This window comes from Cyclopterus lumpus, chromosome 1 (assembly GCF_009769545.1).
Source record: "Cyclopterus lumpus isolate fCycLum1 chromosome 1, fCycLum1.pri, whole genome shotgun sequence".
Taxonomy (NCBI): domain Eukaryota; kingdom Metazoa; phylum Chordata; class Actinopteri; order Perciformes; family Cyclopteridae; genus Cyclopterus; species Cyclopterus lumpus.
Genome location: NC_046966.1, coordinates 11,895,472 through 11,909,739, shown reverse-complemented (window position 1 = coordinate 11,909,739; position 14,268 = coordinate 11,895,472). Strand labels below are relative to the sequence as shown.

At 41.4% G+C, this 14,268-nt stretch overlaps 1 protein-coding gene across 2 annotated transcripts; it reads left to right on the top strand.

Annotated features, from left to right (window-relative positions):
- Nucleotides 1-757: 757 nt before the first annotated feature.
- LOC117732448 (protein Wiz-like) lies at nt 758-8,644 on the top strand. 2 transcript variants are annotated; one of them, XM_034535407.1, is made up of 10 exons: nt 758-848; nt 1,827-1,925; nt 2,451-2,523; nt 3,162-3,635; nt 3,823-4,566; nt 4,750-5,100; nt 5,731-5,945; nt 6,059-6,239; nt 6,332-6,491; nt 7,059-8,644. In XM_034535407.1, exons 3-10 carry the CDS (start codon nt 2,499-2,501, stop codon nt 7,213-7,215), a joined length of 2,307 nt encoding a protein of 768 aa, XP_034391298.1. In that variant the 5' UTR covers nt 758-848; nt 1,827-1,925; nt 2,451-2,498; the 3' UTR covers nt 7,216-8,644. The 2 variants fall into 2 exon arrangements, with proteins under 2 accessions (XP_034391298.1, XP_034391288.1); XM_034535397.1 differs by having other exon boundaries at nt 775-1,925.
- Nucleotides 8,645-14,268: the final 5,624 nt, after the last annotated feature.

Sequence of the window (14,268 nt, the reverse complement as noted above, 5' to 3'; positions counted from 1 at the left end):
AACATTTGTCTGGATCCAGAGTTTGCAGCTGTTTGATAATTGTAATTTGTATGAGGTATGAAAAGTTAGATGTTTACTGTTTACACCTGTAAACCAAACTACATAATAAACATGCACATCCCAGCTAATTTGATAAATAGACAGTTTGTGCTCTACCCCTTTGTTTTACAGTAAGTTGCTTGTCAATGTTAATTGCTGTGAATTTCACAGTAGGTTTTTAAAGGGTGAGTTTTTCTGTCAAACAAAGTTACAGACCTGGCCAGCCTGCAGTGGCCAGTTCAGTCTTTATGGTCAGATTCAGTATCATAATAGGAGTATTGCTGTTTTATGCCAGTTAGTAGGCCTAATGAAATGGAAATTGTATTTATCACGATAGAGTGAGGAGTGTACAGGGAACTGGTTGACATGTACTCCTGAGTTGAATTAAAATATCTGTTCAGTTTATACGGATATAAACAGAAAAGCAACTGGCCAAAAATAAGAATAATATAGCATTATAGTAATGAAGTTCTCTTTCAATAACATAAAAGTAACATAACATTTATTATCTTCTTGTTTTAACGTAAAATAAATGGTATGTTTTACCAGTAAGATTAATTGACTTTTCAGTGGGACAATATTTACTAGACCTTGAAAAATAAAGTAGTCATATCAAATATTTAGAGTAATAATTGAACCCTCTGGTTTTCTTTGTAGATTGTCACCAAGGGTCACATTTGGTCAGCCTTAGTGCTTTTATTTTGAAAACATCCATCCCCGGGAATGTGTGGACCCCCACTTCCGCTGAGATTGTGGTCAGTGTCTGAATCAGATGTAACGGTACTGAGGCAATGTGTGCAACCTTTTAGGTAAATTAACCTTCATCTACATTTGATAAGTGTCGATTAGTTTTCAGTCTCGGACGTAAGATGTGTAGCTGTTCGCTGTTTCGCTAAAATGATGTTTAATTTGAACTAGCACGCAGCTAACGTTAGCATCCTGCCAGATCAAAACAGAGGGTGCAACAATGAAAACGTCGATCTAAGTTCGCTTTAAATCACTTACACTTTTATAATTAACCTCAACGGTGGCCTATTGAGTTGTCCCTTTATGTAAGTTGTAATGCGAACGATATCATTGGAAATAGAGACGATTCTTAAAGTGAATAACATTTCAAGTTGCAATCAACAGCCAACCTATTTCTTGACGGACAACAAACGTTTATCGCGATATTACCATCGTGTCACGTTGTGTTGAGCAGAAGGCGGACTCCTCTCTAAAAGTCATAACCGGTCTAACACCGTGGGCGTAGCTGTTTGGAAGTCATCTACTTTTCTTTTTCAAACAAATATCTCCCATTTTTTCAACATTTATTATCAACATTGAGTCAATTTATTTAAAAAAACAGTGTTTTTTCCGTTTGGTCTGATCGAGAGCCGTGACGTCATGAGGTTGGTTGGTTCACATTCGCCACCTAACTAAAAGTTGGTGACAGCGCGAGCTCAATGGACAACAATGGACCCCGAGATGTAATGCGACGCCGAGGGGGTCACTTCTGTATCGCCCCCGGATGCAGCAATGAGTTTTATCGAGCCAAAGACGAAGGAAAGAGTGTCCGCTTTCACTCTTTTCCTTTTAAACGACAGGCGGTCCTTCGTCGTTGGCTCGCCGCGCTGAAACGAGAGAGAAGTTCAGTCCGGCGGGGCGCTCGGGTTTGCAGCGAGCACTTCGTGAACGAGGACTATGTGGGGGAAAGGGTTATTGAGTCTGGCGCACTGGTGGTCCGCCGTACCAAAAAACTGAAGACCGAGGCGGCTCCCTCTGTGTTTGACTTTTCCTCTCCAAAGGTTGGGTGTTCAACTCGTCCGGCCCAGTCCTCGAGCAAAGCCGTCACGTCAGCTCTGCGCCGTAAGAAAGGGGGCCGAGGACACGCCTACCTCAGACCGGTAAGTTAGTTCAAGGACTCTCCCTTCTCACCAACAGGGTCTCCATATAATTCATGCATATCTTCTTCACCTTTCAGTCTTCATATGGGCTTCTGTTTCAAGTAACAAGTGGTAATTCCCACACCTCCACCGTCACTGAATGCTCACTGGCGAAGCAAGTATTAATAACAAGCTCTGATTATTGCTTTGGACTGCACCCATACTCAGTTTTTCATGAGTAACACAAGCTGTCACCACACATTTATTGCGTCTTTGGATGCCCCATGTTACAAATATGTTTGTGTGTATGTTATTAGCATTAAGAAAAACAGCACTTAGCGGGGGGAAACAAAACATTAAAAAAACACCATAAAATAATATTCCTAAGCTTTATGTGTGTCTCACATGAATGGAGAAAGAAAAGAGGAAGGTACAGAAACATCCATGATCTGCCCATTTTTGTCATGTCATCAAAAGTAATACTATTTAATTTTTTTACACCAGATTTTCCTAATTTATATGAACCTCTTCCATTTGTGGACACAGGATCTGCAGAGATTCAACTTTCTAATCCCTCAAAAGATACCCACAACAATGTCAGCAGCCATGGATGCACAAGGTAGGAGGCAATGTTATCAACGAGCTCCTAAATAATACAATATATACATTGTTACAAGAGCTGGAAGCTTGCTTGTTTATTTAATTGCTCAACACCTTGATTAGACCTTGATCGTAGTATGATTTTGATTCTTGAACACATTTCTTATACTATTAAGAAAATGGAACCCAGGATGTGTCTTATTTATGAAAACAGAACATTTATGAATACAAAATCACATTTGCAATGATATTACATTTCACCATATGCATGTCAGTGGGCATATCTCTTTTCAAGGCCTGAAAGTTGATTCCAATGAGTTACATTACATTACATTAAATGTCATTTAGCTGATGCTTTTATCCAAAGCGACTTACAATAAGTGCACAGGTATGCTGCAGATTTAAATTTGTGAAACAGAATTGGTATCAATTGCGGATAGCCAGTACTAATGTCTGTTCATTGCTACTCTTTTTTAAACACTTTTTTAAAAATCTTGACATAAGTAAAGGTTGTCAAGTCTGTTTTCAAGTGTCAACATCTCAATCAACTCATTACAGAACAAGCTTCAGGCTTGTTCTTTTTCTTGGTTAGAGACGCCAACAGAAGTGCGCCCATTAAAGTTGTGGTGACAAATTTATATTTGAACTTCGCAACAGCAACCCCAGTCATTTGTGAGGTCTGTGGAACAATCTTTGAGACACGACGAGGGCTCTCCAGCCACGCCCGCCTCCACCTACGGCAGCTCGGTGTGACGTTGTCAGAAAGCAGCGGCGCTCCAATTGAACTGCTCTACCAGCTCATCCAGGAGAGAGGTGACTCCCTCCCTGATTTCAAAGGAGACTCTGTGCATGGGCCGACCCCACTCAAAAAAGCCCAGCAGCAGGGGTCTAGGACATCTTCAGCACCAGAGGACAGGGGTGACTCCAGCAAAGCAGAGAGTAGAGTCATGACTACACCACAAAAAATGGATCATGCCAGACTAAAAGAGTCACAAACCTCTCTCCTCGCCTCGTCCCCCTCTGGTCTTATGTCGGTTGAGTCCAGAATAAGTGAAGGCAGCAGCTCATCTTCAGAGCACCAAACCAAACCATTGTGGGCGCCACTGGAAACTGACGCCCCCATCACCTTAGGTAAGACCAAATTCTAGATGTTTAAAGAAATAGCTAAAGTAGTGAGGGGAGTAGTGGTATGTTCAAGACAGAGCTCAAACACCCAGGTAGCTTATTTCATTTTATGAGAGGTACTTAGTAATGTAACATTAGTTTTTAGCATGACAGTCTGGGTTCCTTTAACTCATCATTTTCTTCATTCTTGCAGCTTCAGATGCCACCAATGAGGTCCATGTGTGCCAACTCTGTGGCTGCTGGTATGGGACACGTAAAGGCCTTTCCGGTCATGCCCGGGCACATCTTCGCCAGATTGGAATCCCGGATAGCGACATCAAGGGCAGTCCTATTGATTTGCTTTACCAGATCATGGAAGAAGAGGACCTCAAGCCAATCAGCAGCGAGCAACAGGCGGGAGCGAGCACCTCAAACAGTCCCTCTAAATCCTCCTCGAAACGACCATCCAATCGGTCTGCTCCACCTGTGTCCCTACCCAGCAAACGTCCTAAAACATCAGAGGACTTTACTTGTATTCTGTGCGGGGAGAAGTTTGAGAATCATAAAGGCCTGGCCATCCACGCACGCGCTCACCTGCGTCAGATCGGAGTGGTTGACCTGCTGGGGAAAAGCTCTGCAATTGACACCGTTCAAGAACTGGTCAGCAGTGGCATGCTGGAAGCCGTACCCCCTCCCAAAATGAACAGTGCAACAAGCTCATCTGCAGCCCCGTCTCCCTCAACATCCCTCTCCCCAAGCCCTGCAAAGTACGCTCGGTCTCCTGTTAACAGGGCCCCAAAGGCAAAGAAAGGCTTTAGGCTAGCAGTGGACCCCCTTCATAGGAAGCCTAAGCCTGAGCCTGTGGAGATTGAGGTGTCTGTTCAACCGAAGGGATCCAGCACTAACAGCAACTCTCCTACGCAGAAGTCTCCTGCTGCTTCAAAGCATCTGAATGCAGGTAAAGCAGAGAGCCATTCATATGAAATAGTAGTAATTGTCAAATGGTATTTGTTAGGTGCCATATCTCAGAAGCCAGCAATAAACCCCATATTTATTTTTCAAATGTATTACTTTGTTTGTTTGTTATGTGTTTACCAACGTGTGGATTCATCCTCTTCATTTCTTTTCTGCTATTCCACAGATGTCCAATCCCCACCAACAGTCCTTTGCAATTTCTGTGGACAGCTGTTTGAAACCCGCAAAGCCCTGTCATGCCACGCCCGTGCGCATCTGCGCCAGCTCGGGCTCACCTGGTCAATCAGAACGTCGCCGATTGATCTCCTCAAAGAGGTCATGATGCGTGGTGAAGAAGGCAAGAAAGTGTCTGTGCCCACTGGGTCATCAGGCAAAGCCACGTGCACCCCTCAAGGCTCCAGAAGGTCCCTGGACAGCCTCCAGATGGGGGAACCAGCCGCCAACGCCTCCACAGCACCGCTTGATTATTCCATGAAGGAGAAACCCTCGTCTGGCAGGAGTGGGGGCTCACACACCGGTAATATATTAACACCACTGTTAACCAATAGCTCATTATGTAATCATTTTACTACCATGTTGTTAAAAGATAGTGTTGAACTCTGTGACATGTTTATTAACTGAGATGAACTGGGACGCTGAGTCAATCCTTCAAACACTTACCTGGTACAAAAATACTCACTATAACACCAACACCAACCAATGCGCTAGTTATTCCAGTTTGTTAAAAAACTACAGTAGCCAGATTTACATCTTTAAATGAGAAAGAATGAATCTGAGTGCAACAGACAGAAAAGGGGATTTGGTAAGTATCGAGAGACAGAAGCATAGTTTGATTTTTTTCACTGGATTTATTGTAATCTCTCTTCCAACATCCCAGAATGCAATGCCTCAACACATTCTCAGCACTCTTGGCATTAATCTGCTGTCCCTTTGAACTATTTTACTACTGATTCTACTGACATGCCCTAAAATCTCAAAAATCAGTTGAGTTAGTTGAGACAAACTCACTGTTCAACACAGACCACACATCTTAATTTGTACACAATTATAACATTTAAAAACTATTCCTGGAACTCTCTGAACTGGTGATAAACGTCTCCTCTGTTATTGGTCCTGTAGATACTGACTCTCGGCTTCTTTTTGTCAGACGCATCCTGTGAGCTTTGTGGCTTTGACTTTGAAAACCGGAAGGCCCTGGCAAGTCACGCGCGGGCCCACCTCAGACAGCTAGGAATCATTGAATGGAAGGCAGACGGCGCGAGCTCGCCTATCGAACTCCTCAGTGAGTTGATCCGCAGGGACCCAGTCAAGGTAGCAGCAATAACCCAACGCTATCGCATGGGAGACCTTTACATCAAGAAGGTGGGCTGTGCTGTAAAATATGCTTTACATTATTTTAATTCACAACAGGATACATACAAGCAATGTATTAAGCAGTGCTCAGTCTAATCTCATGTACAATTATTTTCTTTCAGTCCCAGAGAGGCACTGCTTCGCCCTCTCTGTCCACAGACTCTGACTCTGTCGCTGGCAGCAGCCTGAAGCCTTCGGTGGGCAGGGAGAACTTGGGTGTGACTGCCGGCTCATCCAGACACTCAAACAGCCACACGCGGACTATTGCAGCCCACGGCGACACCGGCGTGCGCTCCTCAAGGGGTGAGAGTTGAAAATAGCCAGATACGGATATACTGTAATTGATAAATGAAAACATTTCTAAATGTTTCTATTACCTTTCTTTGTGGTTTCAGGGGTCCACCCACCAAAACGTGTTGTGCCAGCAGGGGAAGAGAATCACAACACCAATTCCCAGCAGCCATCACGGTCAGGCAGCATCCCCGCTATGCTACCAAAGCCCCCACTTACACCTCTGGTCAAACTGGTGGGCAAAGTCTACTCCCTCAAGTGCAGGTCAGTACAAAACAAAGAATCACGTTCCCCTTGTGTTCTGTGAATGACGGGACTTAGAATAACACATCAATAAGGTTACCTACAGTCTCATATTCACCAGCGTGCATTATTAGGTAGAAGTAGAAGTCTCCCCTCACATGAAATGAGGTGAGAAAGAGACGGGAATGACATGCAAAGACTCGCCTGCTGGACTCAAACCAGACGTGTGCTTACGTCGCCAGCATCTTACTGGCACTCTATACTGGAATACGCGTCCTATCATCCAATCCACACTGACTCCATCTTCGGTTAACATCTTTCAGCAACATGTCTGGACAGCAGCTCACACCCTGCCTTCACCAAGCTGACTGACTGACAGCAGAAAGTTACGGAACCAAAGTGGTTTTCATGTTGGGGCTCCATAAAAAGAAATCAAGTGTCGGCTTATGTATTAATTCATTGACTTTATTTACCTGCTCACTGTAGCGAGTGAGAGGTTACAGAATTAGACAATGTGGGGTAGGATCATTTGAACAACCGTGAAAGATACTCAAGTGGAGAAACTTCCCTCTCTGTGCTTCTGTTCAGGTTCTGTGAGGAAGTGTTTCATGGACCTCTGTCAGTTCAAGAGCGATGGATCACACACCTGCAGAAACACATCCTGTCGCTGGGCTACAAAGGCAAAGCATCTCCTCCGGCTGCACCAGTGGCAGCTCTAGCACTCGTCCAGCCAGTCGCTGTCTAGTCCACAAAGTCTCTGTAGTTCACATTAAACAAGGTCATCACTTTCCTTAACAAGGCCATACTTTGAGGTTACTAACTGTCATTAAAAAGTGCAAATTTGATGTTCCTTTTTTGTCCTAGAGAGGGCAAGCATGAGCCATATGAGGAAAGCAGCAGAACGTAATCCACTCAGGTAAAATCCACTGAATACAATAGATCACAATACTGATAACTGGATGTTTTGGGGTTAATATCCAAAGCTGATTCATCCCTCATTTCGTTGTCCAGTGCTTTCCTCCTCCTGCTCATACTTCCTACTATCTGTATAGATGTTGCAAATTTGTTTCAGTGCGATGTATTCAATGGTTGTCATTATTTAATGTCGGACACTGAAAGAACGTTCCGGGTCAGTGATTTTATTTTATTTGTTTTTCCTGCTGAGTAGACTGGTGTGTTCGTCCATACACTTTATCTCCTTTTATATGCTTTTGAATTGTATCTTGTATTATACATTTATTTTTCAGGGTTTTTACGTAAATGGAAATGTTTTGGAATCACAATACACTGAGAAAAGAAATAACAAAAGATGTAATTGGTGACAACTTGTCGGAAGAAAAATTTTATCAGGAATGTAATCTCCTGAAAATCAAAGCCTCAACCGTCTGGACCCTAGAGACATTGATTCCATTATTGACACTTTCGTCAGGTATAACTTCAAATACTATGTTGGTTTTCTGGTCTTTTACATATGTTTTTTAATACTAATATTAATTAAATCGTGTCTTGTATATAAAAACATGTTTTTGTTGTTTGTTTTACAAATTAATGGACAATTTTTAAGAAACTATATAACTGCATTACACCAGTCTCAGATAATACAAATACAGTTTGTCCACAAAGTAAACAGATGTACACGTCAGCGATGTCGACCACAATCTAATTTATTGAATACATTTTTTAGCAAAATTCAGCACACAAGTTCTCTCATCTCCATTCACCCAAATATATTTTCATATCCTCTCATTTACATATCATTTTCATTTTGCTGTGTCCGCTGTCATCTTTTATTTAGATTTTTTAACGACATTTTTGGGATCTCACTTGATAAAAAAAAAAAAATATTATTTTGGGCTATTTTATATGTTTATTCGAGTGTACTGTGGAGAGAGAGAGAAGGAAATGAGTGGAAGTTGCTCTTCATGCTCACCACCTTAAACCCAAGGCCACATTGTCTCTCATTTCACTCTTCAGCCCACCAGGATGTAGTTCCCTCTCATGGAGGAATGTGTGAACAGCTCTGTGAATAACTGAATTAGTTTGTATTGGGTGTATTTTTCCATGCAGATTGCTTTGTATCGGTTTGTGCCTGTTTAACACATTTTCCTTTGTTTACACATTCCATGAAACATCAAGGCTTAATGTTCGTTCCCTGCTATGTTGCATCATAACTGCATCTCCCCTTTGTTTAAAAAGGGAGATGCAGTTATGATGCAACATGCATCATGCTTAAAGTCATAGATACGATTTAAGTTTCAAGCAGCATTGTAGTTGTAAAAATGTGGAAATCATGAAGATGCTGCACATTTTGCATCAGTTAGGAGCTTTTTATGTTATGTTTTATGTTCCTGTAAACCAGGACCTCTCCCAACAAAAGTATGTTTCTGTACTTTACTCCTGTTCTGAAAATGCTTCCATTCTATGACATTAAGTTGTTGATAAATGTGTCTTGATGCCAGCTGTGGCTGTAAAAGTAAATTTAATGTACGATTTGGCTTCAGAGCAAACATGAGCTGCTGTCCCTTGTGTTTATAATGTTTAAAGTGTGGCTCTTGATTTGACTTTGCAGTGCAGATCATTGTGTTGGCAAGTGTCCTCCATCCATTATTGCTCTTTGACAGCAATAATGTCGAAAGGTTTACATTGAAAAAAATCTGCAGACAGCCACAAATAAAAATCTGTCTCCTGTGTCTCTCAAGACATACCGTTTTTTATATCCTCAAAAGCTACAGTATGAAAGCATTATTTTTGTAATTTCCATTTTGCAATGGTTGTCCATGAATACTTCAGGTGAGATCGGATCGAAAAGACAGCTGAAGTGTTGCACTCCAATCTCGTCTCGTTATTGTTCAGAAAAGATGATACGGTACATTTTATTCTAAAGACGGACATCTTTGTGCACTTGTTGTGCTAAATACATTGAACAGTTGCTGACTGAGCCCTCTGTTCTGCAGTGAAGGAGAGGCTGTGAAGATGATCTATAACAGCTTTCCATGCAGCATAGCACTCTGTTTTCTGCTCTGTCTCCACCACAGAGAGTATATATTCTCCCCCTTTCTCTGCTATATATTCACGTCACAGTGATGATCTCTGGAGTCTCATTCTTTGTAATTTACTACCACAGGGACGTGGGCATTGTTCCAGTCTGCCTTCAGCCGCTGATGGATAAATCTGATGTCCGCTCTTCTTCTGGTTCACCAATCTCAGGGCATCTTGTGAGCAAGTGATCCCCCCCTGACAGGGTCTGAGTAGGCTGTTGCTCACATCTATTAACACCTGCTGGTTTAATCACAAACACAAGGGACTCAGTTTTCAAAGCTCTCATTGAACTGAGAGCCCAAATTAGATACACATCTGTTTTCCAGGGCTGTGGGATTTGAAAGAGTATAATAACTGGGTTTCTGACTGGTCAATTATCGTCTTCAAGTATCTTTATTAGCCTACTCTCAACCAGACTGTCTGCATGAACGTGGCCCGCAGGAATAATAAGACTCACCAGGAAACGGAATGACCTGAAAATGCTATTAACTTATTCATTAATTGTGATTTTATAAATTTACTTAAAATGTTTACATTTTCACCTTAAAAGGGTCTTGTGGGTAGGGAAAACATGGATGTATGATTTACCCTTTGAATACTAAAGCGGTCATCAGGACCCGTCTAACACAGGTGTGATCTGATGAGACTTAATTGCTGTATTGTTAATTGTTATTGGTACCAGCTGTGGGTTTTCCTGTCCTGCTCCTCTGGTAAAAAGGTCTCTGATTTGGGAACATTAAAGCAACAACCAACTGCACCAAACAGCATAATTAGATATTATTAACAAAGAAAACACTAAATGCAGAGTGAATATTACATTTAGATATGAGTTAAACCTTATAAGGCTTTATCAGCTTGTTCTGGAGTTATTTTGTTAAAAGTGCCCAATACAAATCAACTCATGGTTGGAAACCATGATACTCCTGATCTCTCTCACACACAGAAAACAGCCCAAACAAACAAAAGTATTTTTGTTTAGGTGGCACAAGTATTAAATCCTTGCTCTGACAATGATGAAATTGCTTCCACTTGTGGAGGAATTGCATGTTCGTAGCTCTAATCTTCACATACATTATTAATTCATCTCTTGTTATATGCCAAATGTGTATTTTTACATAACAATCCCTCTATTTTCTTCTCCTGTATAGTGGAAAACTAGATTTGATGACTCATCTTGAACCCAGAAAGATTACATATATTTGTCCAAAGATGGCTGTAGTGTTGTTGTGTATTAACCAGATGAGTCTGCTGAGAACACAGAAATACTTACAACAACAACAATATATGGAAACACCTGTAATTATTTAAAGCAAACATATTAAGATGTCCTAATATGTCCTAATACACTAACTGTATTTGTTATTTGGGTGGAAGCACCAGATCAAGAGGGGAAAAGACTTTCTGTCCGTCCTCGAGTTGGACTTTGAGTCTGGAAGTAAATTCTTCCAGTGTGATTTATGTTTCAGGGTCTTGGCAGAAGATGGAGTTTCATCACACAACTTTTAACTTTGTAATCTTCCCTCAGAGGACAGATTAAACCGAGACTGTGCAACTCTAGCAGTGCATCTGTAATTCCCCTTTAAAAAAATGTTTTTGTTGTTTTGTGGTTTGATAAATAGGTGCTCTAGGTACTGCACTATAGTTCAAAGACATAAACTAATACACACAAATCTGTTTTCAGCACATATACAAACACAATGTATGCAGCGATAACTGCATTTTGTTTGCTTTATTGATGAAACAAACAACCACCTTATTGTATGTGTGCACCAGGAGTGGTGATCATGGTGGGATTTAACATCATTTCCAGGCAAAGAGGTTATGATTATGTCATCAAAGTGCACTTGGCATCAGCAGTTTTGCAACATCCAGACTCCACACAGACACCGAACACCAGAGACAAGCACAGAGCCTTTTACTTGGGGGACGTAATGCTGCTGGTGTTATTCAATTCAATTCAATTCAGTTTATTTTGTATAGCCCAATATCACAAATTACAAATTTGCCTCAGAGGGCTTTACAATCTGTACACATACGACATCCCTGTCCCAGGACCTCACATCGGATCTGGAAAAACTCCCCAAAAATAACCTTTGACAGGGAAAAAAGGGAAGAAACCTTCAGGAGAGCAACAGAGGAGGATCCCTCTCCCCGGATGGACAGATGCAATAGATGTCATGTGTACAGAATGAACAGCATTACAAAGTTACATAAACACATTACATGAATATGACAATGTATGAATGGAACTCCAATCCATGAAACAGAAGGAGGTAGAGAGGAGGGGGGCGGCGCATCAGCAGGGCCAACGCGGGAGGCCGGCTCGCCAGGCATCAGACACCTCCAGGTCCAATGGACCCTATGAGACGTGAAGTCACAACGACTCCGGGGAGGAAGCAGAGTTAATAAGGTGCAATGGAGAGATGTAAATTCATCCATAAGGAGAGAGAGAAGAGGAGATAGGTGCTCAGTGTATCCTAAAACATCCCCCAGCAGCCTATAAGCCTATAGCAGCATATCAAGGGGCTCGACCCGGGCAAACCTGATTCAGCCCTAACTATAAGCACTATCAAACAGGAAAGTCTTAAGTCTATTCTTGAATGAGGTGACTGTGTCTGCCTCCCGGACTGAAAGTGGAAGCTGGTTCCATAAAAGAGGAGCTTGATAACTGAGTTATCATGCCATTGCTCTTGAGACGGCTCAGGTGACCTTGTGTAACTCCTGCTTTGAGGTCACTGCAGATCCTGGATCAGTTGAAAATAATCTGAAATTAAGCAGCGAATAATTCCAGTGATTTACGGATGATTTATCTTACTGCCAAGATGCTTTCTGGAATAATCCAGCCCAGAACCATATTTGTGTATATTTGCCTCTGTTAAACAAGAAGTTAACCAGCAACAATTGTGCAACGCTGAAAGACAAAACATGGCACCAGCTCACTAAATGTTTTCAACAGCATCAGATGTGACAGGCTGCAACTACCCGACCCTCAGGACAGAGCAGAGCAACATGGGCAGAAAAGTGTGTGTTGGAAATTACTGCATCTGTAAACATAAGAGAGGTTCAACATTTCTGTTTTCAGAGCTTGTTGATACAATCATCTATCTTTGATTTCCTTTAAGGAAGGAAACAACATTTTTAATTAGTTTCAATCTTTTTTATCAGATGTATTCATTATTGCAAAGTCACAAATTGGATACAGATATTATTTATATCAGCGCTGCTTTTAATTTTCTAGAGATGATTGTTTCAATATATTAAATAAGTATTTCTGCCCAAACAGATCGGGCCATGATAATGACCATTGTAGAGATCCAGGGCAGCCTGCCATCACACTGCCTACGTGGATCCAGAGCAACACTCACATCTGGCCTGTGTTTTTTAATGTGTATTAGCAGCCCATGTTTGTGTGGATGTATATGCGTCCATAACTCAGCAGTAAGACATTTACCCATTGAATACCACACTGGTCATTAGGACCCGTCTAACACAGGTGAGACTGATGAGACTTAATTGCTGTATTGTTAATGTTATTGGTACCAGCTGTGCATTTTCCTGTCCTGCTCCTCTGGTAAAAAGGTCTCTGATTTGGGAACATTAAAGCAACAACCAACTGCCCCAAACAGCAGAATTAGATATTATAAACAAAGAAAACGCTGAATGCAAAGTGAATATTACATTTAGATATGCGTTAAACCTTATAAGGCTTTATCAGCTTGTTCTGGAGTTATTTTGTTAAAAGTGCCCAATACAAATCAACTTATGGTTAGAAACCATGATACTCCTGATCTCTCTCACACACAGAAAACAGCCCAAACAAACAAAAGTATTTTTGTTTAGGTGGCACAAGTATTGTTACTCTGACAATGATGAAATTGCTTCCACTTGTGGAGGAATTGCATTTGCGAAGCTCTAATCTTCATATAGAGCTTATTGATACAACCATCTATCTTTGATTTCTTTTAAGGAAGGAAACAGCATTTTTAATTAGTTTCAATCTTTTTTTATCAGATGTATTCATTATTGCAAAGTCACACATTGGATACAGATATTATTTATATCAGTGCTGCTTTTAATTTAGAGATGATTGTTTCAATTGTTTCAATAAGTATTTCTCCCCAAACAGATCGGGCCATGATAATATGACCATTGTAGAGATCCAGGGCAGCCTGCCATCACACTGCATTATGATGCAGTGTGAGGAAGCAGCAGCTTGGAGCCCAGGGTTTGCCTACGTGGATCCAGAGCAACACTCACATCTGCCCTATGTTTTTTAATGTGTAGTAGCAGCCCATGTTTGTGTGGATGTATATGCGTCCATAACTCAGCAGTAAGACATTAAGGACATAGTGTTACGACATGGTGTAGGACCCCAGAGAGGAGAGACCAGAGAGACCTGTCTTTAGTTATACTCTGGGGTTCGATCATCTATTTTGATGTGGCTTCACCTGCTAACTTTATTCAGATATTTGCAGACTAAGCTTTTTTTTTTCTGCACCGCTGCATTTGATTTGTATTGACTGCAGAGAGGGACTTAACAAACAAAATCAATCCTACTGCCTATTTTCAATAAAGAGAAAACCATGTAAGGAATTGCAGTAGTTGTAGGTCATTTCTCAGGAGCACATGAAAACAGTGAAGGCTTTGGTTGCCTTATTTCACTCACTGGTGAGCTTAATACTCAGCAGCAAAGAGGATATCAAAACTGCAGTTCTTAAACCAGCTGCCGAGGTGCTCAAATAGCCTGTGGTTGCTTTTC

Coding starts and splice junctions, on each gene's coding strand:
- LOC117732448 (XM_034535397.1), top strand. CDS start 1,485: ATGGACAACAATGGACCCCGAGATGTAATGCGACGCCGAGGGGGTCAC. Junction 2,524..3,161: donor AGCAGCCATGGATGCACAAG/GTAGGAGGCAAT, acceptor ACTTCGCAACAG/CAACCCCAGTCATTTGTGAG. Junction 5,946..6,058: donor GAGACCTTTACATCAAGAAG/GTGGGCTGTGCT, acceptor ATTTTCTTTCAG/TCCCAGAGAGGCACTGCTTC.